Here is a 24562-nt window from a genome sequence, read left to right on the forward strand (position 1 = left end):
CAATTCTTGGCCTAGGAATTTGGCGGCGTTGTGTAGAAAGATGAGAGTTTTGGTTTTTTTAAACAGCAAAAGTGAGATATGACAAAATGTCTGTTTGTGGCTAAAGAAATCCTTTTACATGATGGAATACACTATAGGTGCTCTGGTTTTTAATTGACATAAGAACAGCCCCATAATACATTCTATAGGTTATAGAATGGTAGATAGCATGTGATTCAGTTTTATGAAATGCATTTCCATTAATGCTTTCCAAATGTTAGCAATCTTGACGGCTGGCCAGTAGCATTTTGGGGAACCTGCATTCTTTTCTTTTATATTTTATTCTCTGAATTATTTTCAATAGAATCAGACAAGGTGGCTCATGTGTGTACTTCAGAACCAAAAGGATTGCTTCAAGTTCTAGGCCGTACATGGGGCACATTTGAGGCTAACGTGGCCTTCACAATTTTTTTAAAGGAAATTTTTTTGTTCTACTTGGTGAGGAACCTTAATCAATACACTATACAGAAGCTTTGAAGGGACTTAAATGGCATAGTATATAGTACCTTCTGTGTTTGATGGTAGGGAGAAGAGGCCTACCTGTTTTGAACCCACAGAGACTGAATCTTTAATCTCTCTTGGTAGGAGAAAAGATATTCTTTTGGTGGGAGGGAAAGAGGGAGTGTGGAAGGAAGGAGGGAAGGAAGGAAAGAAGGAAGGAAAGGGATGGAGAGGTGGGTTAGAGGGGAGACTACACTCATATCCCACTTTATTTTGTTTTATTTTTATTTTATTTTATTTTCGAGGCTAGGTCTCATTTAGTTCAACTTGTCTCAAACTTACTTTGGATTTCTGTACCCCTGTCTCCACTTTCCATGTGCTTATAGGCATGGGATTCCACACCCAGATTTATGGGTGATGGGAATCAAACCAAGATCTCTACCAGCTGAGCCCAGAGAGAATATATTTTAAAGAGAGATTCGTATGTCTCCTCTGTTGGCTATCAGGCTTTTGAAATGATCAACCAGAAAGAATGAAAATTTCCCCAGGGATCTCATGCTGGGAGAAGGGGAAGTCTGAAGCCTGGTAAGAGAAGGCTGAAGCCTTTCACTTGCAAAGGGCGTACTCGCTTCCCAGAAGAGATTTCGTGCAAGCGAGCGTGCGAGCGTGCGTGCGTGCGTGCGAGTTGTCAGACCACCTAGCAGGACAGAGAAGAGCTAGAACAGACAGCTAAGGATGGACAGGACTGCACCTTGACCAGGCTTGCTCAATCATGCATACCTTCTACAGAAGCCTAATCCTCCTGTCAACACCCTGAAGATGGACTTGCAGGAACCCTGAGTTCTTATTTCTTCTTTATCCCAAAGAGGCCATATTGGATAAATATGTTTTTCGCTGCTTTTTGGTATATCGTGTGCCTTTAATTTGTGTATTAGAGACAATAGTGAAGCCTAGTTTGTTGGGCCTGCCAGAGCCCAGGTTTTCATCCTAAAACTTCTGATAACTTAAAGGTACATGTTTTTCTCTTGGGGAGTTGGTCTTGGAGGTAGAGTAAGGTTCAAGCCTTAACCAAAGAACCACAGTGAGTTAAAGGGTTCCTGGAAGCCTGGCAGTAAAGAACTTCAGTGCCAGGCTACTTGGGCCCTGCTTCACCCAGGCTGTGTTTATGAAGGTTTCCTTCCTGCTGAGCTTTGGGGCTTTGTGCCAGGAACACCTAATGGGAATAACAGAACACCCTTCTCTCCCCTCCCCCCAAAGCAGGAATGTTCTAAATTCCTCCTTGGCCCAAATCCCCCTCCCCACAAGGTTTCTCCTGGGCTCACAGAGGTTCACCACACAAAAGCCCAGCTGGAGTTTTTGACAAGGGTAAACATAAAACCCACCAAACATTTTTTAAGAGCACCTCAATCTTTTCCAGCCTCCAGGGGTTTAATTCGCATCTGTAAGAAGGCTCAGATTTACAGGTGGATTTTACAAAGCTGTGGCTAATAATTAGAAATCCCTTATCACCACAGCCCGTGGCCCCTTGGACCCAGTTCACCTTTCCCTGGACCTAGTCCTCTTTTCCGCTGGAGCATCTCTCCCAGAGCCCTTCGAGAAAGAACAGCTCCGTGAGTATCTGCTCTGTAAGTATGCTTAGGCCGGTAGTTTTTAAACCTAGCCGCTGCTACTGGAGCCCTTGATGGAGTCAGGGCGGTTTCCCTTGGGCTGTTGAGGAAAGGTTATGGAAGTGGCACATGGCGCTATGTGTTTTCTTCAAGTTGTAACAAGATTTGCAGTCTTACGGGCCAGAAGACCCGTTCTTCAGATCAGACTATTTAAAACGGGAGAATACGGAAAGAAAGGAGCTTTTGGGGACCCTTTTGCTCGACCACAGGAGGCAAAGCAGGTGGGGAAGCTCCAATACACCTCCGTGTATGAGAGTTCAGGGAGCTGCAGAGGGTGGGTTCTCCTGTGACTCTCCTTTTGAGTCCCTCAATTGCTCTCCACCAATGTCCTGCCTTAGACATTGTTCTTTTCAAGCGATCTTAAAAATGGAGTCGGAACCAAAACTTTCACAGCACTTATAGGTAAGAAGACAGTGGTGCTTCTCCCCTTGCCCCTGCGCTTCCTAAATCTTTCCTTTTCGTGTTTCCCTGTGCTTTAAAACATGCTTATTTGCTTTAGTGATCATGACAAAAATAAGCTTCCTTTAAAAGACAGTTATAAAATCTCTGACTGTAGGTGCAGGTCCTTAGCTGTCCTCTTATCAACTGGTGCAGAAAGGTGGATTGCAAAGAGATGGCTTGGCCACCTACTCGAGCCCTTGGACTGTTGGAGTACAGGGGTAGGGAGCAACTATCTCAGATTCCTCTGCGGGGCTGTAAAAGCAAGGGACTGAGCAATGAAGACTGCAAGAAAGCAGGCTTTTAAATGGCTTCCATTCATAACAGAAGGCTAGGTCATGCTCGCCCTTGAGTCGGAGATTCTTAATGGTCCTGTCACATCCATGGTTGTTAGCGATGATGCCAAGCACCTTAGGTGGGGAGGCTATCAGAGCAACTGCTGTGGCGAGAAGGAGTTAAGTTGGGAGCCGCTGTCAGTCTTTCCTTAATCCTCTCCTGCAGTTCCAATCCCTCCCCTAAGGAAGATTAGGTAAAGGTCCGGAGGAAAACTTTCTTGGCCAGCTTTTAGCTATAGAGGCTGTTGGCTTCACTCCCAGGAGACAAATTCAGCAAGCAAGGCCTAGCTAGAGTCTCTGTATCCCCAAAGTCTTTGTATGTGGCTTTTAGGAGAACCCCTGAAAAGGTTTCTTTTAAAGCCCTCTCTCCTTCAAATAGCAGGTCTCTACTCTTCTGTGTTTGTTAAAATGGCAACTTGTCTCCACTATCTGATTCCAGACTAAGAAAACCTTGATGAGCAAAGCCAGGGATGAGGAACTGAGGGAATTTCTTCAACAGGTTCTAGGCACAACTGAGAGAAGAAACCAGGACCCTTTAGCTTCAGTTTCTGCCCTTACTGCTTCTGCGCACCAAAGATGAATCAGCCCCAGCTGACTCACCTCACCAGCTAGTCACAGGCCAGCTTGTCACCCTTGTCTTCCTGACCCTAAGGGAGAATTAACTCCCAGGGAACCACTTCTTCCATTTGAATAAACTCTGATAGTGTCTCTTCCTCCTGGTGAGCTATGGCAACCCACTTTCTGGTACTTTTCTCTCATGACTACCAAGACAGGCCTGGCTCTTCAGAAAGGATTTCCTCCTGGAGAATCTTTGATTCCCTTGGGGAAACTGAGAGTTAGTGTTTTGTTTTTGTTTGCTTGCTTTTGAGACAGAGTCTTGCTATGTATCTGCTACTACCTGGAATTCCAGTGTGTAGCCCAAGCTGGCCTCTAACTGACCACACTTCTGTGTCTTCCTCCTGAGTGCTGGGATTCCAGGTTTGTGAGGATCTGCCTCAAGCATTTGTTTGTTGCCATCCCAAGAAAGCAGAGGCCCAAGCTGCTTCTCTGGGAGCCAGGGGCTCTTTGCTAACAAAAACCTTCAAAGGAGTGTATTTAACTCACCCCAGGCAAGGAGTGGAGGAAGTTCCAAAGGCAGCTCTCAAATATGGATGGTTATAACACTAAAGGATGACCAACAAGTCTCCAGGTAAATGGTGGCTGGCAAGACAGATGTAGAGAACTGCACCTACTCAGATACAGCTAAGCTGGTATGCATGTGTGTGTGTGTGTGGGTCAGTCTAGAAGGCATAAGGCATGAAACTAGAGGTTAATGGTTAGAGATGAAACTCAGAAGTATGAGGTCAGACAATAGCTTTCCCTGGTTTCCTAGGAAACTGAACCTCATATCAAAGGAATCAAAATTTTCTAGTCTCTTAAGCATGGCAAAGTGTAGCATGATGGTTATTATTGGACTTATACTTTAGAAAGATCCTTCATGACTATCTTGATGATTGACTTTCAGGAGAGAGCTGAAGTGAGATTAGAGAGGCCAATTTGAGGGGCCTATGTGATTTCCAATGGACAAGTGATGTTGACTGTATTGTCTGAAAAGGGTTGGGCAGTGGAGATGGAAAGATAAATTTGTGTTTTGTTTTGAAAATACATCTGGCAAAACACCATTATAAGTCAAGAAAATGTGAGGAAGGCTGCTGTGACTTGTCCCAGTAATCCCAGCATTCAGGGGCTGAAGTGCAAGGGTTGGCATAGGTTCAAGGATAGCCTGAGCTGTATATTTTTATCTCAAAAAGAAGAAAAAAATATAGGAGACAGAAAGGCTGAAAAATCAAGGCATGCTGGCTTGGGTTGCTGAACGGCTGGTTCTACTACTAAGATAGCGTATACTGTGTGAAGAGTAGTTTGAGGACGGGCAAGAGACTTCTGCTTGGTATGTATTGAGTTTCAGGTGTCATTAATATCTTAATACATATATGGATGGTCATTGAGAATGCAGTCAACTATGCAGACCTTGAGTTCAAAAAGAGAGATCTCTTTTGGTGTAGATTTGACATGAGAGAGGTATGGATTTAGCAGTCATTGTCAAGCTAAGGAAAGAAGATGGCTGAGAGTTCGAAGACATCTTGGGATACATAGTGAGGAGCAAAACAGCCATGGTGACATTTTAAAGGGTGGTCTCTAAAAAGAAAAAAAGAGTGCCAACCTCGGCGGTGGCACTATAGAAAACAGCGGAGAAGTCAGTTTTCTGAAGGGAGCGGCAAGGTTAGGTGGCAGCTATATGAATCTTAGATGTTAGAATAAGAAAATCATTAACTATGGGGAGAGTGTTCTCAGTGGATGGCAGATGCAGGGCTGCAGCAAGCAGAGCAGCATGTACAGAGGTCAAGTAGTGCTATTGATACTAAACGGGTTAAGGAGGTTGCCTGAAAACAGCAGAGTCAAGACGGACGGTAATAGCTGCATAACGAGGACATATGGGAGAGAGGAGCTTACCGTGGAGAAGCAGGATTGTTGCCAAGCGGGACTGAATGCCTTGCTAAGATACATTTGAGACCTGGATAGGCACAGATGTAACCAGACTAGCAGAAAAAAAAATCAGTGCCACAATGGGACTTGCCCCTTGTCACAGCTGATAGTGGCAGAGTTTGCTAAACGTGCCCTGGCACCTGGTCTGCATTGCTTTACATATCGTGTCATAGCAGTGCCAATGAACAGTGCTATCAACCGTGTCTTATGCTGTGGCAGCACAACACACATTTAGCTTGTTCCTCACCTTTAACTGAATAGGCAAGATGCTCAACTAATGGAGAGGGAAGGAGGGATGGAGGGATGAGGGATGGAGGGAGGGAACAACTGTGTAGGTCTCTATCTTATCCTCCTCAATTTAGTCCTTCCTCTGATACCCTTCATTCTGTGCATGGGTAACATCTTGCTAACCCTTACTCTGCACTGTTTACTGACTCTTTATAGTCTCATGGGGGCCCTTCAACCCTGTTAACTGCTCTGTTATTTCGTTAAGAAGATGGATTTGAAGCTGGGCGAGCTGATGTATGCTTATAATCCCAGCCTTTGGGAGAATGAAGTAAGAATTCAAGTGCAACCTGGATTACATTGCAAATACCAGATCAGTCAAGAACTACGTAGAAAGACCCTGTCTCCAATTTTTTTAAACAAAAGGTAGTTAAAACAGTTATTTGAAGGTAGGGTACTATGTAAGGTACACGAGATATAAATGTAAAGATACCAATGTTGCCTTGAAATAGCCCATGTACCAGCAGAGAAAATATGAGTTTAAATAGGAAATTACAACATAACAAAGTGTATTATAACCTTAGCTGTCTCATTTATTATATGGTAGAGGTTAGTATATCTGTCATGAAATAGTTGATAATCACATGCATTAACACATAGAAAGTGCTTGTAAGAGTTAGATAAGAAACTCTATATAGCCTGGTATAGTGGTGCATGCCTGTATTCCTAGCGCTTTAAATTCATGATCTTCTTGCTCTTCCTGAGGACGCAGGTTCAAATCTCCACACTGACATGGTGGCTCACAACCATCTATAACTTGGGTTCCAGGGAATCCAATGTCCTTTTCTGGTACCCAAGGGACTGCACATATGGAAATACAGACATCCCCACAGGCAAGGCATTTACAGTCATAAAAATAAAAATAAATCTTTAGAAAAGGTTAATAGGGGCACTGGACAGTGACCAGAAGGAAAGATATCCAAAGAAGTCAAGGAATTGCTTACGGTACAGCCTGTGCTCAGACTGTACTGCAAGTTTTACACCACATGACACGATTGAAGAGCTGAGAGTAATTTAGTTCAGCCAGAGTATGGAGTATGAGCAGGTGAATGGCAAGAGATGAACCTTGAGAGGTCCTGGAGTGCAAACAAGCTCGGACTTTATCCTTTGCCACTAGAACGTCCTAGAGGGATGACTTGCTGTGAAAGCATAAAGAGCAGAGTTCAGGTCTGCAAGAACAATGTCAGAAGAGAAATGTGGGTGTGGAGGTGTGGGCACTCAGGGTGGGAGAGAGGATGGCAGATCACAGGGCTTCCCTTGTTAGCCAAAACAACAAGTTCCGGGTTCACTGAGAGACCATTTCAAAATACAAAGGCGGAGGGGAATAATGTGAGTGTAAAGGCACTCACTGCCCAAGTCTAACTACTTACATTTGATCACCAGAACTCCCATGGTGGAAGGAGAGGACCAACTCCCTACAAACTGTTCTCTGACCTCCACATGCACACACACGTAGGCACAGGCACATGATAAAAGGAAAAGTATCGAAAAGTTCAAAATGTAAAATGGAGAAAAGTCAAGGAAGATACCCCAAGTCTGGTCTCCACAGGCTCATGGACCAAGTGCCCTCCTACCCCCCCCCCGACACACTGTTGAACATTTGTGTATGTGTCCACATCCCCACACATAGACACACATTCAAATAATGACCTCATCAGATGAATGTGTTGAAAGATCATCATGGCCACACTGTGGAGAATGAATTGAAGAAGCAAGGCTGGAAGTAAGAGCAATTAATAACCTATTATTTCCCCAGGCACGGAAGAAAGGATGAGGGAACCCCGCATTAGAAAGTGGTGGTAGAGATGAGAAACCAGAGTAAGACATTTCAAGTAACTTCAGGGGATAGAACTAGTGGGACTTCCTAGTTAGGAGACGTAGGGAGAATCAGGCTCAGGATGTCAAGGATTACCCCAGGGATATTGGTCTGGATGAAGAGGGCTCTCATTTGGTGACAAGGGACCTAAGCAAGTACTGATCAGGAGTTACAGAGGGTGAGGTGTTGTATTCGCTTGAGTATGTCGAACTTGAGGTTACCATGAGATTTCCCATGCCCCCCCTCCTGAGCTGAATCCCAACCCCCTCCTCACAGAGGGTTTTTTTTTTATTAAAGGTCCCTTTGACTGTGTTGGCTCTTAAGAGGGTTCCTACTGAAAATTCAGATTTGGATTAGGTAGCAGGGTAGGCATGCTTCTTCAGACAAGAATGGACTGAGCAATGGGAAAGGGACATTTAAAAGCTTTTGTTTTACTTTATGAGTATGAATGCTTTGCCTGTATGTGCCAGGTGTCCTTGGAGGCCAGAAGAGGAATCAGATTTCCCCTAGAACTGGAGTTACTGACAGTTATGAGTCCCCATGTAAGTGTTAGGAAACAAACCTGAGTCCTCTGGAAAAGTAGCAAATGTTCTGAACCACTGAGCGCTTCTCTCTCTCTTCTCTTCTCTTCTCTTCTCTTCTCTTCTCTTCTCTTCTCTTCTCTTCTCTTCTCTTCTCTTCTCTCTTTTCTCTCTCTCCCTCTCCCCTCCTCCTCTCTCCCCTCCCCCTTCCCTCTGTCTCTGTCTCTCTGTCTCTCTCTGTGTGTCTTTCTCTGTCTCTCTGTCTCTGTCTCTGTCTCTGTCTCTGTCTCTGTCTCTCTCTCTCTCTCTCTCTCTCTCTCTGTCCCTCTGTCCCTCTGTCTCCCCCTTTCTCTCTCTAGCTGCCAAAAGAAATTTTGAGGGAAGTGAAAATGGAGTAGCAATGTTGTATTGGGTTAAAAATTAGTGAGCTGAGTAGTCTTGCAGAAGGTGGAGGAGGTGTACCACTTTGACCTTTGTGTCTTGAGCCTTGGAAAGAGTGAGAAATCCCCGAACAGTGCAAAATCCCATCTATCACCAGATGCCTGCCTACCTCTTGTAAAGCCCTCTCGATATGGAGCTGCTTCCCTTCCATTCAGCTTTTCTACCATCTCTGACAAGCCTTGGGGACTCCTAGGAGCTGGAACAACTTTTCTCTAGTCTTCACATGTCATTTGAGAGGCTGGATATGGGATTATCTGTTAGGAGAGGAGACAGGAAATACCCAGTATGTTATACTGTTAGAGGTCCTTATGGTTCTTTGCAGGGAGGCATCTGGTCAAACTTTCAGAATATGGGCAGAAAGCTTTGTCACCCACCCCAATCTGCCCAGGAAGCACAGTATCTATCGTCATAGGCATGAATTGATTCAGGGCTAAGGCACTGCTCTTTAGTCCCTTTGGAGATCCAAGTAGGCTCTAACAATCTGGAGCTCAAGGCCACATTCTAAGACTTGTTCCACATGATCCCGTCTCCTGGAGTTTGGCCTCAGTCAGCAACAGAGGGGCCCCATGATGTGGTTGCTTGGCGATATGTTAAACAGCAGGCCTTGGAGACTGAGCAGTGGAGTTAACACACCACAACTGGTATTACCATCACTGCCTTCTCGGAAAGCAGCCACCTGTCTGGCCCCTGCCTTTGTCTGACTGCCAGCCTAAAGCATGTGCCTACGCAGGAGGTGATGACATTTTGGCTCTACTTCCAAAGTTTTTTTTTTTCTTTCTCATGTGTTATTTTTAAAGATAACAAAGGTCAAAAGGCATTCAGCGTTTTCTGGTTTCTCATAAGCTTCTAGTCAATATTTAATCTGGTTTATGGATTTTTTTAAGGTTTTCTAGATGCCTTCTTGAGCCTGCTTGTGGCCACCCACAGATACTTGTAAGGAGGAAAGAAGTCAGCTTGCCAGAGACACTGTGAAATGAGGGATTAGAGGCCGGGATCCAAGAAACAAGAGCCGCAGCCAAAAGACAAGCGAACAGGTTCCGAAGATACTTCTACTGAGAGGTCTGCCATGGCCTCCCTTGGCGTCCAACTGGTGGGCTACATCCTAGGCCTTTTGGGGCTATTAGGCACATCGATTGCCATGCTGCTCCCCAACTGGCGAACAAGTTCTTATGTTGGTGCCAGCATTGTGACGGCGGTTGGCTTTTCCAAGGGCCTCTGGATGGAGTGTGCGACCCACAGCACTGGCATCACCCAGTGTGATATCTACAGTACTCTTTTAGGACTTCCTGCTGACATCCAGGCTGCCCAGGCCATGATGGTGACATCCAGTGCAATGTCCTCGCTGGCCTGCATTATCTCTGTGGTGGGCATGAGATGCACAGTGTTCTGCCAGGAATCTCGAGCTAAGGACAGAGTGGCTGTAGTGGGTGGAGTCTTTTTCATCCTTGGTGGTATCCTGGGTTTTATCCCAGTTGCTTGGAATCTTCACGGCATTCTCCGGGACTTCTACTCACCACTGGTCCCTGACAGCATGAAATTTGAGATTGGAGAAGCTCTGTACTTGGGAATCATTTCAGCGCTGTTTTCCTTGGTAGCTGGAGTCATCCTCTGCTTTTCCTGCTCACCTCAGGGAAATCGTACCAACTACTATGATGGCTACCAGGCCCAGCCTCTTGCCACTAGGAGCTCTCCAAGATCTGCTCAACAGCCCAAAGCCAAGAGTGAGTTCAACTCATACAGCCTGACTGGGTATGTGTGAAGAACCAGGGGCCAGAGCTGGGGGTGGGGTGGGGTGGTGGCTGGGACTATAAAAATAGTAGTGGACAATGCCCCCAGGGTTACAGGCAAAGGACATTGCCATTGAATCATGTGTAAGGTGCTGCTGAGGGTAGAATGACTTTGGCCATTGGATGAAGTAAAGGCAGAGATGAGAACAGGGGTGACAGCATGTACATCGAATTGCCAAGGACACTTATCAAGCGAGCTTTTCTATTTCTTTTCTCACTAAGGCACCTTCTGTGCCCTGAATGCTCAACCCAAAAGTCTAAATCCCATTGCTGCCACTTTTTGCTATGCCCAGAGGCTCTCTTCTGCCCTTTGGTTTACTTGGAGATCTGTTCCCCAACCAATCATATTCCATTGACTAACCATCTGTGATCAAAAGACCTTCTCCCTCTGGCTGAAATTGGCTCTTGACTCAAATACTAGGGGACAGAGAGAAGAAAGAGGGGTGGCTTCTGCGAGAATGTTTCTAGCTCCCTTCTCACATCTCCAGCCAAAGAAATGGATTGGTCAGTTATAGGCCCTGAAGCCTCTCTTCCAGTTTTGCTATGAGTGCAATATGTCCAGACTGGTTTGGGAAGGAACTGAAGGAAAGCTATCTCATGGCATCCCACAGAAAGCAGCTGAGTATAGGATGGGAGGCAACCTGGGCTCCAAAGAAACAAAAACAAACAACAAAGCCCACCAGAATCACTTCTCAGATCATCTCCTCTAATTGCCACCCATTTGTGGGTCAGGAATGGAAGCACTGCTACAGGAAGACAGTAGAGGCATACAGAAAGCTGAAGGCTGCAGCCCCCTCACTCCACCGAGGACTGGCCAAGAAGCTGAAGTGAACTACCGCTCAAAGTGCTGTCTCCCACTGAGGTGTCTGACCCAGCTTCCTGATAAACCACAAGACTTGGAGCCCTAGACAAGGGTTTCCTTAGGGACAATAAAGCAGTTTTTCTAGAACTGCCCTTTGACATGGGAGCAGCAGAGGGCTAAAAGGACTCTTTAGCCCTGGCCAAAAACGAATGGGGACTTTGGTATGGAAGAACTGCTGGGCAGAGATGCATGGTAGGTGTGTGTGCTCCTACTGTTTTGGAGAGGCAACCCTACCAGATACTTTAGACTTGTTGGGAAAAACAACCTATCTGGGTCTTTACTCAGCACTACAGAGCCTCTGAAAGGCCACAGCATCAGAGAGGTCCTTTGTCACTTTTAATATTCGAGTCATCGCCCATCAGAAGATATTCTTACAGGTATGCAAAGTCTTCAGTGTGGAACATCTTTTGACCAAGGTGTTGTGTTCATGACCTGAGTGATTGGTGAACTTCTGCCTGGGATTGTGATTGAGGTGGGAGGACAGAGACTGGTTCTCAGTGCAACACTCCATGGTCTTAAAATGCTCCGTTTTCCTCTGTGGTAGATGGGGGTCAGAATCTAGAGACATTAACCCCAACAGCCTAATAGCACCAACTTCAGAAGATTCCCAGCACACCTCATCAAAACTTCAGCAGCGGCAAGAGAGGCCCATATGTGAGGTTTCCTTTAACACGCCTTTCCTATTTCCACCATATTACTTGGGTTCAAGCTGTTATGCTGACCTGGAAGCCATTTCATCCCCATGCTTGGAGAACTTGCTCACCGTCATCCCCTTCATTGAGCCTTCTCTAATCACTCCTTCCTGCCCTTCCCCTCCTCCAATTCCCAATATATAAATTGCTTAATCCTTATCATTCATAATTTTGATTAACAGTTTATAGTTCTTGTATGCGCATTTGTATGTGTGTGTGTGTGTGTGTGTTTGTGTGTGTGTGTGTGTGTGTGTGTGTGTCTATCCGTCTACCTGTCTATCTGTGTGATCTCAAAAGTTCACTGTAAGTACTTGGAGGGCAATTGCCATATCTTAGACCTGTCTATATGTATACTCAAGACTGTAACAGTGCTGAGCACACACAAGGTGATCAATAAATGGATGTTGATTGAGTCATTGTTGTATTGATTAAAAGACAATTAAGACAGGGCACACTCGATAGAAAGAAAGGGATTGGGTTAAGATAGGCAGTGGGAGCCTGTGCACAATGGCACGTAGAAAATTCCAGGTTTCATGAATGCGATCAGATATGTGAAAACACCCCTCACAACAGAGAGGAAGGGGTTTTGTTTTTGTTTTGTTATTGTTGCTGTTTTGCTTTTTCAAAACATGGTTTCTTGGTGTAACAGAGCACTGTCTGTCCTGGACTAATCTTGGCCTAGAACTCACAGAGACCGACCTGCTTCTGACTCCCACGCCTGGCAGAAATGAAGTTCTTCACCTTTCCCAGGGCTCATTCTTTTTCAGAAAAAACATTTTATTTGAAAATCCCATCATTGAGGTTAGTTATTAAATGGTTATATGCTTATTCCCTTCATTCTCCAACCCACTAATCTGAGGAAGCCGCCCCTGATCTTATTGTCTCCTGTCTGATCCTGTATTTGGCATATAGAAAACCTAAGATTCACACAAGTTTTCCTAGGTTTACATACCTGGAGTTAACACCCTCATTTCTTGACTGTGAAACTAAGATCTCGCTGATCCATCAACATTCACAGTCAGTAAGAACAGCATTCTGAAAGTTCCCAGGCAGTCTAAAAATTTTTACTTAGGGCCAGCAACTTAATACTGGGACATACGGGCTCCCCAGTCACCCAAGAAGGCGATCTAGGAAAGTGGAGAATTCATCAAACATTGCTACTGCCCCTACTCCTCCCATGCAAGCTGTCTGACTAGGGGGATGCCAGGTCATCATCTAAGGTCCGACACCTCCGTTCTAAGTCTTCTAACTCTGGAGGAGTTTGAGGCAACACACCAATGATTTGACTTCATAAGGAAATAACGAAGCCCAATAATTAGGGTATTAAAATGAACAATCATGGGGCCCAATGAGATTCAGCTTAACCAGTCCTTGAAGTTAGGGGGCAGCAGCATACAGGAACTGGTTACTAGAAACACTGGCCTTGCACTTCTGAAGGGGACCTTCTTTGGTGCACAGGATTGAAGACAGTATCCAAGTCCATTTAGAGGGAAGGACAGGGGAGGAGAAGGGCCCACCACATTGTAAAAAGTCATCTCTTATCTGGTACCAGATTCCCGAGTGCCTGACTAGGGACAACTGTAGGCTGAAAGGCAGGTTTGCTTTGATAACTCGGCCTTGATGACTCCTGATTATGGCTCTGATTGCCCACAATCTGTCAGCCAAGGTACTTTCATCCTGTGAACACCTCAGCCAAGTTGGTTTTTCACAGGAGATGAAATGGAGGATGAAGGAAGTGGATAAAATCTCTAAGGTTACACTCTGTCAGAATCTGGGTTAGAAATTTGGAAACCATGGTAACCTGAGTCTGCGATTCTAATTGCAGAAGGTATGTGATGGCCTGTGGCTCTTCCAATTTGAGAATCCCAACCCCCACAGCACCCCAGCCCCCACCCCAGTCTGTCATGGAATAGAAGAGTTTAGGAAGAAGTGAACCTGCCCTTTGTTTTAGGCTGAGGCTGTCCTGGTGGTTCCTACAGGATTCCATAATCTAGAAAGTTTCAGGGGAAGGAATTAAAAGTTCACCCTTGGCTAGAAAAAATCTCAGCATAATTGATCAAAAGCCAGGATCCCTTTGATTGGTTGAGCAAAGAAAGCTTTGCTCTGAGCCGTTTTCTAGAAATTTCCTGAGTCCTGGTCCAAACTGAACAGTTTCCGGCTCCCTCATTGCTTTTCCATCATAAAGTAATTTAGATTAACCGCAGGCTGAGGGCATAGTGAAGGCCATTGTGTTGATGCTCCCGCCTCATGGCTCTGACCCTTACACAAAGAGAGATGTTTCTGGCCTCTTTCTTTCCTGTGATACTAGCATGACTCATGTTTTCCCTGTCTTGGGGCCCTAGTGACCCATTATTATGTGATCATTAATGGAGGTGGGGAGACTGAAACCACCTTCTCGGTGGAAAGGCAAACCCCAACTTTTTGAGCCCTTTATTCAGTCAAACAGTCCCTACACTGACCAGCCTTTGAGCCAGCCTGTCAGCCAGGCCAAACCACACTGCTCAAACTCTTACTCAATGTAAGAAGTGCCAAGTAAGGCTGTGAGACTGACCGGAATGAACAGTGTAAAGTCTGTGCTAGAGGAATTGACAGCTAAGGTGGAAAGAAAAGTCGTGTGTGTGTGTGTGTGTGTGTGTGTGTGTGTGTGTGTGTGTGTGACTATGGCACAAAGCAGAACACAAACTGCCACTCAAGAGACAGAGGGGTACCTAAGGGTGTCTGGGGCAAATATTTATATAAATCCCCTTAAATGCCAACCCCTTTGAAATAACACTATTTGAGCTTGGGAAGGATGGATGAGGAGGATAGAAAGAACAATCCTATTTCTTATAGCTGAAGTTCTCTGGGAGCTGAAGAATGGGATGAAGGGCCTTGGTAAGGAGGAAACAGGGTTTGACTGCATAGGTAAGCCATTATCCATTGTTCTCACAAGACCTCTGCCGGGTTCCAAGAGAGGGAGTGACCCTAAAGTGAGCTCAGCCTTCCCTTCCTTATCTCCTTCCCTTAGGTAGTTCTTCAGAAATTGCCGGGGCAGAAGAAACAGAGTCAATTCAGGTCTCCTGGGACCTTTTGGCTCTGGACTAGACTATGAACGGAAACGTGTGAGGAGGAGCAAGTGCTATAGGAGCTCAGTGTTCTAAGAAGGCAAAGGAGGCTTCACAGTGAGGGTCAACTACTCCTTCTCTGGCCAGTGAGCACAGGATCTCTTCAGGCCTGCAGCTTCCCGTTCTAGGCCAGAGGCCATAGACTGTGAAGTGTGTATCTTCCTCCTCAGCTGGGCTGAAGCCTGGCCCTCTTTCAGTTTGGGCTCCCTGGCCAAGCGGCTCCATGGCTTTGATGAGAAATACTGTTATCTCAAGAAGGAAAAGAACTTCAAACAGGAAGTCCCGCAGGTTATCTCTCCCTTCTTCCCTATGTGGTTGATCATTGAATATTGTGGTGTGATCATTGATAAAAGATTAGCAGGTGGTTATCAGGGACTGTGCTACAGAGACATGAGCTGACCACGCCCTCTCTTAACCACAGCTGACCACGCTTCTGGGAACCGTAACTCTCAGTCAGAGTTTTCTGTCCCAAGAGTCCATGCTCTAGAGAAGACAAGCAGCACTTGATAAAGCACCATACAAAGGTACATCTCGGCCCTTGGGAGGAGTTGCTGCTTTCTTGTCATCCCTGAAGTCCTGTCTCTTTGGAATGACCCTCTCACCACATCACGAGTCACCTAGAAGGTCTTTGAAGAACTTTGCAAGCACTCATGATCTTGTAGAGAGATAACCCAGGGAATACTCGTATACTTTTCCAGCATAGGTGACAAGATGGCACACTAAGTGGCAAGTGAGTGATGTGTCAGGCACAGCCTCTTTACACAATTATCACTCTGAAATAGTTTTAAAAAGTTCAGTGGGGATTGCTGGAGGCAAAGGGCAGTGCTCTAAAAGTTAAAAAACAAAACAAAAAAACAAAAAAAAACAGATGCTCCCGGTGTCTTTTCTTTGCCTGAGTTGGCTGAGTTTGCTCCAGGAAGTGCCCAGTGGGGTGTGAGAAGGGAGTAGCAGCTTCCACAAAAGACTATCTGACCATACTGGGAATTTCCTAATCCCTTGGTTTAAAGGCACTGAAGGCTTTGACTTAAAAATCAAACACATTTTCTGGGAAAAAGAAACATATTCAGCCACCAATAGGCCACTGACAACAGAAACTGCACTAGTTTTTCCATTTAGCCCTGAAAGAAGCCAGAAGACTCCAATTTTCAAAAATAACAAACCTACAGCAGTGATTGAGAACCACTGGGGACCAGGAGCTTTGGAATAATGCACATGTCCTTCAAGTAGATGATTCAGCAGCTTCAGAGACGAGCACAGCAGAGAAATACAAAAAAGGCAGACAGGGTAAGCAAGGGGGTGCTACCATCCCGTTGGCAATTCCAGGACATCTCTTGTGGTTAATTTTACTCTTCTTTGTGTAATAATAAACTAGTATGTTCTCATGTGTCACTTTTTTCACTCCCTGAGACTTGCCCAACTCAGCATAGTCTGGGAAGGGGGGTTCAAAGAAGCCAGAGAGAACACTCCAGGCAGGGGCAGCAAGTCCAAGACCTCCCGGAGTGTAGGAATAGGATCCCAATAACTGTTTTGATATCAGGAAAGCTGCCAAGGAACAGCCCGAGTGAAAAACCCAGTCAAGAGGAAATGAATTTCCAGGTTGTTTGGAGAGATAGTCGTTACACAAGTAAACAATTTCCGATCATGAGGGCAGTTAAACATTGTGTGTGATTTGCGACCACTCCAATCAGTGTGGGCTGCCTTTTAGCAGTTTTTTTTCCTACCGAAAGGAGAAAGACTAGTTAATATGGAGCAATGGCCAAAGAGCGAGGTTTCCAGGGTCAGACAAACTTGGATTTAGATTTTTCCTTAACATTTGGAGAAAACCGTGTCAATTTTCTACACTTGAGTTTCTTGCCTGTAAAATTGGGAGAATCTCTGGGCAGTCTTGGCATACAGGGAATTCGAAATCATTAACTCATATCTAAACATGTTGGTGATAGTGTCTGTGCTGTATAGGGATAACAAATCACACACAGAGAGAGAGAGAGAGAGAGAGAGAGAGAGAGAGAGAGAGAGAGAGAGAGAGAGAGAGAGAGAGAGTCTGTAGTCCATGCAGGCCTCAACTCCTTATTTTGTAGCTGTGGCTGCAGCTAGCCTCAAACTTCTGATCTTTCTGCCTCTACCTCCTAAGTGTGTAGGTCAAAGAACAGTGAGTGCACACATGCCAGATGGATTCATATGCCATGGACGTGTGTGGAGATCAGAGGACAACTTAAGAGTTGGTTTTCCCCTTCTGTCATGTGGGTTCTGGGAAATGAACAAGTTAGGATAAACGACACGTGCCTTTACCCACTAAGCCATGTCACTGGGCCGATGATGTGCACGCCCTACGAAGGATCTGAATTTAATTTAGACTGGTAGTTGTCTTTTCAAGGTGAAAGCTTTTCAAGATTCTTTCCCAAAGTTCCAATTCCCTGAAGGTCTTAGATAAATTTCTATTCATGTGGTTCTCTCAACAGAATAATCTGGGAAGGAAAGTGGATGATATAGCTCTTTTACAAACTATACCTGTAATTGTGGAAGAAAACTAATTCACCGGGTCTTGCTGCTAGAGAAGAGCCCAGTCCAAGGGCACAACTGACTGGAGCTAACTTCCTGAACTTAGGGTCTGCTTAGGAAATTTCAACAGCCACGTTTCTAACTCTGAGCCTCCTAAAGCAGTGCCAAGTTCTTGATTCATTCTGTTCCTTGGATATTCACTTGAAGCTTTTTGATTAGCCTGTGTGTTCCTATATTCCTGTTACCATCATGTGATCATACTATTCCCTATAACTGGAAAGTTCTCTCTTTACATCAGACTGTCTCACTCCAGGTTTTCAGAGTCCAGCTGGATGAGCAGACTTGGGGAGTCTTTTTCTCATTCATCAAGTTATTTTCTATGGCCTTCAGAACACGATGGACAGATGTGTGGAGTGTGTTTGGCACGTAGAAAGCAACCAAAGAATTTGTATTACATTACTGAAAAGTGGGTTGGGAGTTTGTGGTGATTCACATCAAGATACTGAGTAACAAAAATGTAGTCATCAGACTTTATTTTCGATTACAAAACTGGATGGGGGTTATAGTTCACTAGTACCATATATATTTAGCATGCACAAAGCCCTACTTCAATAGTCAGTACCCATAAGTAAAATAAATTGGTGATCATGTCTCATGCATTAACTACCTTTTGTACGCCTAAGACTCTCAGTCACTTCTTACACTTATTTAATTATCCAAACATGTGCTTTGACTTTTGAGACACTCTTCTCACTATGCAGCCAAGGCAAGCCTTGACTCTGGATCTTTGTGCCTTGGTCTCTTGAATGCTGAGCTTACAACCTTACACTGACTTTGTAAAAGATCTATTTTATTTTGATTCACGTGTCTGTGCATATGTACAAATGGGTGCCCGTGGGACCAGAAGAGGGTTCAGATCCCCTTAAGCTGGAATACTAGGCAATTTCAAGCTTCCCAATGTGGGTGCTGGGAACCGAACCTCTAGACAAGCACGCAATCACTACAAGCTCTCCGAATCACTGAACTCTCTCTCCAGCCCAAGGTGACTTTCAAATGTGAGCATTTGGATGGTTCATGATATAAATTATTCGGTAAGGTGATCCTCATGAAACATGCCAGCCTTTAAGGGAAATCATGCTTGCCTTAGCATGATCTTACACCTTGACCTTACTCCTCAAGAATTCTTGAGAAAACTGCTATCCTTCACTCCTAATGTAGTGCTACAGAAAGTAGTTTTCCTGCACAGTATAGAATTTGTAAACATGTTCTTTCTTGAGCCTGCCCCTGGGAACTAAGAACACAGCCTCTGCCTCTAAATTTTTAAGCCAGACAATGTACAAGTACCAGCCATGGGCAAACAAACCCTCCTGGCCTCTGAGGTCGCAGGGTTCCTGGTCTGCTCATCATTCAGGTACCCATCTGTTCACACAAGTGTGTGCTGACCTAACCCATGCCCAGAACTTGTTTCCTCAGACTTGCTCTGTTCTCAGCTTGTGAATAACTCTTCTTTTTACAGCCGCAATGAACCACCATCTCTCTTGAAAAGACTGAAGAGGAATTCTTAGAGGAATTTTTTTTCTGTTTGGTTCTTACTCTCAAGTTCTGGTCTGTTCAGAAGCCTCCTGGTTACATTTTGTACTTCTCAGTATCTATTCAGGTTGTTTGTGTGAGGAATATTCAGCTCCCCTTTGTCTTTCACAGTCTAATGTCTCACACCGAAAGGTGGCTGAACAGTAACTACTAGGCTACTCACAGCAACCCCACTCCTACAGCTGGCAGCACCTACTGTGTCGGTCTTTCATCTTCAGAGGTTAATGCCCAGGGCTGTTATCTACCTCACTCATACTCGGTTATTCACTCTCTTACATGAATGGGACATTGTTTAGATCACTGAGATGGAGATATGAACAAAACACATCATTAAACCATTCATAACAATCATTTATTGCTCATTTCCTATATCCCAGATACTATGATAAGCAGTAGGATACAGTGGTTAGCAAACCAAGCATGGTCATATAGAACTTATTGAAACAGGTATATAGGAACAACGTGTGTTATATTCACCGCTGGGGATCACACAGCACATAGTAGGTGTCCAATGAATATTTCTTCAATGAATGAAAATGACCAAGTCTATAAGCTTGCTATGAATTAGAAGCAAAACAAGGGAATTGTGGGATGATTTGGGGTAGAAATAGCGGACAAAGTCAAGACCTTTCTGGGAAGAAGATCGAAGCAAGAAAAGTGAACCATGCCAAAACTGGAAACAGCTTTCCCGAAGGGGCAGAATGGGTAACGAACATCTCAGGAGAAGGCACAATATAGCTGGCGGTCTGGGATTAAGTGAGAGCTTGGTATGTTTCTGTGGGAAGCAAAGTGTGCAGGGGCAAAGTGGTAAACAATGAAAAACCACTGAGACAAATGTAAGAGGTAGGTAGGGCTCTTTGTAGGACACTGTTAACAGGGGTGGATTGTGCTCTAAGTGAAATGAGGCCTTATTACCTCCAAGCAGAGAGTCACATGATTTGATTTGTTATTTATTTTGAAAAACACACTACTTCTAGTAAGAAGACAACTATGAGAAAAAGGGAGAGTCTGGCGTCTCTATTGGACTTTACGATCAATACAAGGCAAAATACTGATGGGAGTTTGGACTAAGGTTGTTGTGGTAAAAGTGAGGAAAGTCAACATAATGCTTTGGAAATAAAAACAACAGACTTGTTGACAGACTAGATGTGGGGAATGAGAGAAGAGGAATTAAAGATGACTTCCAGGTTTCTAGCTGAAGCAACTGGGTGGGAGGAGGTGCCATTTTCTAACATGAAAAAATTGTGGGGGTGGAATAGTCCTGGGGTATGTCACTGTTTATTTTTAACATGATTTACTTGAAATGTCTGTGAGATATGTAAGTGTAAATGTCAAGTACGCACTTGAATATCAATCTGGAGCTTTCTTATAGGGAAAGTAGGATCAGGAAGTTTATGATACAAGTCTTACAAATGACACAAGGCTTAAATGTTCAGAGGAACATTTCATACCTTCCTGGGTGAGAGGAATTTTCAAAAATAAGTTGGGATTTGAACCAAAGGAAAGATGATTAAGGAGAACATTCCAGAAGTGGAATAGCAAAGGCAGAGGTCAAATCTTAAGGCACATTTGGAAACTGACAGGTTCCATGTGCGTGGAATATAGCTCGTGTTTGGTTTGTTGGAAGATGAGAAAGGGTGGTTATGGCAGATACCAGGGGGTTTGAGAACCATGCCCAAAAAAATTACAGTGCATTCTGTGGTCAATACTGAGCAATAATAGGTCTTTGAGCAGAGATGTGACTTGATAAAGTTGAGCTTTTATTAAGAAGTGTGTGTTGAGGAATGAGGGTAGGAGATGAGGGAGGCCATTTAAGAATCTATTCCAACTGTCAAGGAATGAGATAATAAGTGCCCACATGCTAACTGTGGCAAGTTAAAGAGAAACATTTAACTTAAGTAAAGAGATTTATGTTAACCGAAGAGGAAAGCCAGGAAGAGGCAACTATGTTTGCTTTATCGTCGGTGTCTGTCTTCATACTAAACCATGGTTTCTGGTAAGGATGGGCAACACTCTTCAATCCTTTATTCCATAGTGGTTTTTAACACGAGTTCTAGACTCACAGGAATATTTATGACGGGCCACCTTTCAAAGTGGTATTGTCCACACTAGAGAATCCCTTCATTGCAGTAAGTAGGGTAAAGGATGAAATAGACAACAAACAGACCAATGCAGCCTCTGACGTTAGGTGACAGCCTGATGTGGCAAATGACAAAGGGCTGCTGAGACAACATGGAGATAGGCAGCGGGTCTTCTGGGACATTTGTGAAAGGTTAGAATTTCAACACGAGTGTCTGTGGCGGTGGCAATAGCTCTTGTTACTGGAGTGGACAGACTCACACAGGTGAGCGTTGCTGGAAGCAGCAGCCTGGATTGAAAAGCGTGGACTGATCAGGCAAGTTTGTGCAGACAGGAAGCACGGGTAAGGATGAGTTAAGTTTTCCATCTTCCTTCCCCTTTAAAGCTCCTTTATTTGCCTCCCCTCCCCACACTCACCCAACAAATAGCTACACAGGCTGAACTTCCCATTCACCGGATATTCCTCCTCTCCTGGGCTCCCATTCATACTATTCTTAATCTATGCAAAGTTCCATCCCCCCCCCCGCCCCCGTCCCTATGTGACAAGTACCACTGAGAAAATAATTGCATGTGTTACCCTTCCCTTGCTAGCAATCCCATTTAGACAACTGAGGCTTTGGATACTGATGCAAATGGATACAATGGAGTGAATGATGCAGCCTCTGGAGCTGGAGTGAGGTAGAGTGGTGGAGCAGGGCTATGTTTAAGTACCATTCTAATGGTGAAGCCTGGCTATTGGCCTCCCCATATTCTCTACAGACTCACAGGAATATCTATCTATGATGGCCTCCTTTCAAAGAAGGTAAACTATCCCTAGGACAGTCTTCTGAAATTAATCTGCTGAGGAAAACAGAATGACTATCCAAAGTGTTTGGTCTGTACTAGAGAATACTCTTACTGATGGGCGATCCCACCTTCCAATATTCCTATCTTTTACTTCCTGGTTTTCAATGCTAAGATACACATATACATAGGTATCTATATATAGTGTTCACTGCTCAGCGACCCTGCAGGCATACCTTAGCTCTTTGGAGACTATATACTATATAAATATAATAAAGCGATGGATTCAGAAAACATTTTTACATGTGCATAAGATGTACTTCTGTACTCTGAGGTCTATCTCTCACTTGGTATAGCCTAGAAAGTATGTAGACATATTGTGAGGAATAGCAACTAAATCTTTCTATGCTAAAATATTTCCCCTGTTTCCTGAAATTTAATATTTAGATCCTTATATATTTATTTTATATATCGGTTATTACAATAAAAATACCATGGAGGATTGGTGAGTTGGCTGGTGGGTTCCCTTTACAATAACCTATCACTCTTACCAAACACATTTTTCACATTCTGGATTGTTTCTGCACATTTGTTTATGCTGTCTCTCCAGAGGTAATATTAAACTCAACATAACTTATAAATGTAAAATTATGTCATACTTTCATAAATGTCTCATTTGACACCCAAATTCAAGCCTACTTGTTAGCTTTCAAAACAATTTATTTTCCAATGTAAGAAGAGCGACAAGAATGTTAGAGAAAAAAAAATTTGAACAGGGCAAGAAGATAGGAAGAAAAAAAATCATCAATCATAATCCTACCACCTAAGCACCAACCATCCTTAAGAGTGTTGTCACTCACGTTCACTCTTGAAAGCTTCATTTAGGTCCCAATTACAGTGTACTGCCTTCCTTTAAACTTCCCTCCTCTACCTTCCGTGTCATGTGTATACCACTCACATACACCATACCCTTCTTGGTATAGTTTGATAACTTGGTGTGCCTTGTGCTTCCAACTAGATTGTTAGAACCTTGGCAGGGCTGAAATCATTACTTGGCCCACCAAGTACATTGGACCCAACATTTGCTGACTGATTTAACCTAAATCGATACAATCCATTATCAAGAATATGAAACAGGCCAAGTATCTAGATCATCAAAATTAGAACTTTCAGGTCACCTAACTTGGTGACTATTGCTTTGCTGTCCCTGAACTCTTACAAGGCTGTTTAATGGGCCTCTCTCTTCACACCCGCCATGAATGTGATTAAGAGCCAGGACTCATTCAAAGATTCTCCATATAAGGCATAAGGGTGAAAGAAAGAAAGAGGCTGGGGTCTGGGGGAGGGATAGGAAGGGAGAAGGGGAGAAAGAAGAGACAAGACAAGGGAGGACATTCAGTACACAGGCAGACGAGAGAAAAGAAAGCTAGGAGAGGATATATAGTCTGCTGCTCAGTCCAGTATGTGATTTGCCTCCAGCACTGTGTACAGGATCCCATCCACTTGCTCTGAGTCAAACCCGATCTCACGAAGCTCCAAGTGAGGGAGGACAGAAGTAAGGAGATAGCTGACGTGGACACGTAGCCGAGTGAGCCTGGCCAGAGCCCTGTATGATGGAGTGAGGGGGGGCAGGAGGAGAAGAGATGACATGGAGTCATTAGCCAACAGAATAAAATGAAGTCCCTTCAAAATGGGCCTACATTCCTTAACAATTCTGCCTCCACTAGGTAAAAAAGGTCTGAAAGTACCATGCCATCAAACACTGGGACACTGGCTGCGGCTTTCTAAGAAATAATTACTCAATCTGTGGTGGTCTATGAATTAAGGCTTCCTCCCAGCAGCTGGGGGTCTCAGTGGATTAATTCCCATTAGTACTCACAAGCTGATAACTAAACCCTAGGAATTAACCTTTCTAGGTCATCTCCCTCTGGGCTCCGGAAGGAGACCTGGGCCTTCTGCAATACTTCCAGGTGTGACTGTGTCTCTTTCAGTTTCTCTTTCAGTTCTTGCTTCTCCTCTTTGGTTCTTTCTAGCTCAGCTTTCAGAATCTGGAATTCAGCTTGGCGATAACCCATGTGCTTCTTGCTCCAGTATAAGCCTTCTGTCTCCTGGGTACTATAGGTCACCAATTCATGTTGAGCTTTCTTATATTCAGAATGCCAGTGATTTTTCTCCTGTTCCAGCTCTTCTACCTGTAGTCCAAGAAAGAGGAATTCAATGACTCAATAGACAACCAAAAGAGTACCACAAACCATTCCTAAACTACCCTGTGATTCTATTATTTATAATGCTTTATTGTACCTACACAAATCTCGTCAAACCTACAACAGAAAGGGAAAGCACACTAGGGTGCACTCAATCTGAGACATACCACAGTCTGGTTGATGGGGATTTAATTTAAAAGCCCCAGAGTACGAAAAAAATCACCCAAATAGCAACGCGCTAGCCCAGTGGTTCTCAACCTGTGGGTCATGACCCCATGGGGAGTCAAATGACTCCTTTTACCAGAGGTTGCCTAAGACCATCAGAAAACAAAGATATTTACATCACTATTTGTAACCATAGCAAAATTACAGTTATGGGGTAGCATCGAAAATAACTTTATGGTTGGGGGTCACCACAACACGAGGAAACTGTATGAAAAGGTCCCAGCATTAGGA

The 24562-nt window shown here is 44.3% G+C and overlaps 2 protein-coding genes across 7 annotated transcripts in view; one reads left to right on the plus strand and one right to left on the minus strand.

The window, feature by feature from the left end:
* Positions 1-1801: 1801 nt before the first annotated feature.
* On the plus strand, positions 1802-16337 carry Cldn2 (claudin 2). 4 transcript variants are annotated; one of them, XM_087599351.1, is made up of 3 exons: positions 1802-2105; positions 9391-10255; positions 14855-16337. In XM_087599351.1, exons 2-3 carry the CDS (start codon positions 9573-9575, stop codon positions 14856-14858), a joined length of 687 nt encoding a protein of 228 aa, XP_087455477.1. In that variant the 5' UTR covers positions 1802-2105; positions 9391-9572; the 3' UTR covers positions 14859-16337. The 4 variants fall into 4 exon arrangements, with proteins under 4 accessions (XP_087455477.1, XP_087455476.1, XP_087455475.1 ...); XM_087599350.1 differs by having other exon boundaries at positions 15373-16337; XM_087599349.1 differs by lacking the exon at positions 14855-16337 and having other exon boundaries at positions 9391-10347.
* Positions 16338-20779: 4442 nt separating this feature from the next.
* Morc4 (MORC family CW-type zinc finger 4) overlaps positions 20780-24562 on the minus strand; it is a 50191-nt gene continuing 46408 nt past the window's right edge. The window contains exons 16-17 of one of the 3 annotated variants that reach the window (XM_087601006.1): positions 23811-24094; positions 20780-23508 (exon numbers count right to left, since the gene is read on the minus strand). In XM_087601006.1, the coding sequence (XP_087457132.1) occupies positions 23355-23508; positions 23811-24094 (438 nt within the window). In that variant the 3' untranslated portion in view covers positions 20780-23354. Of the gene's footprint in view, positions 23509-23781; positions 24095-24562 lie in introns of all 3 variants that reach the window. The other 2 variants (XM_087601007.1, XM_087601008.1) reach the window with 2 other exon arrangements.

The sequence above is a fragment of the Rattus norvegicus genome, chromosome X (assembly GCF_021556685.1).
Source record: "Rattus norvegicus strain SHRSP/BbbUtx chromosome X, alternate assembly SHRSP_T2T, whole genome shotgun sequence".
Classification (NCBI taxonomy): domain Eukaryota; kingdom Metazoa; phylum Chordata; class Mammalia; order Rodentia; family Muridae; genus Rattus; species Rattus norvegicus.

Coding starts and splice junctions, on each gene's coding strand:
- Cldn2 (XM_087599349.1), top strand. CDS start 9,573: ATGGCCTCCCTTGGCGTCCAACTGGTGGGCTACATCCTAGGCCTTTTG.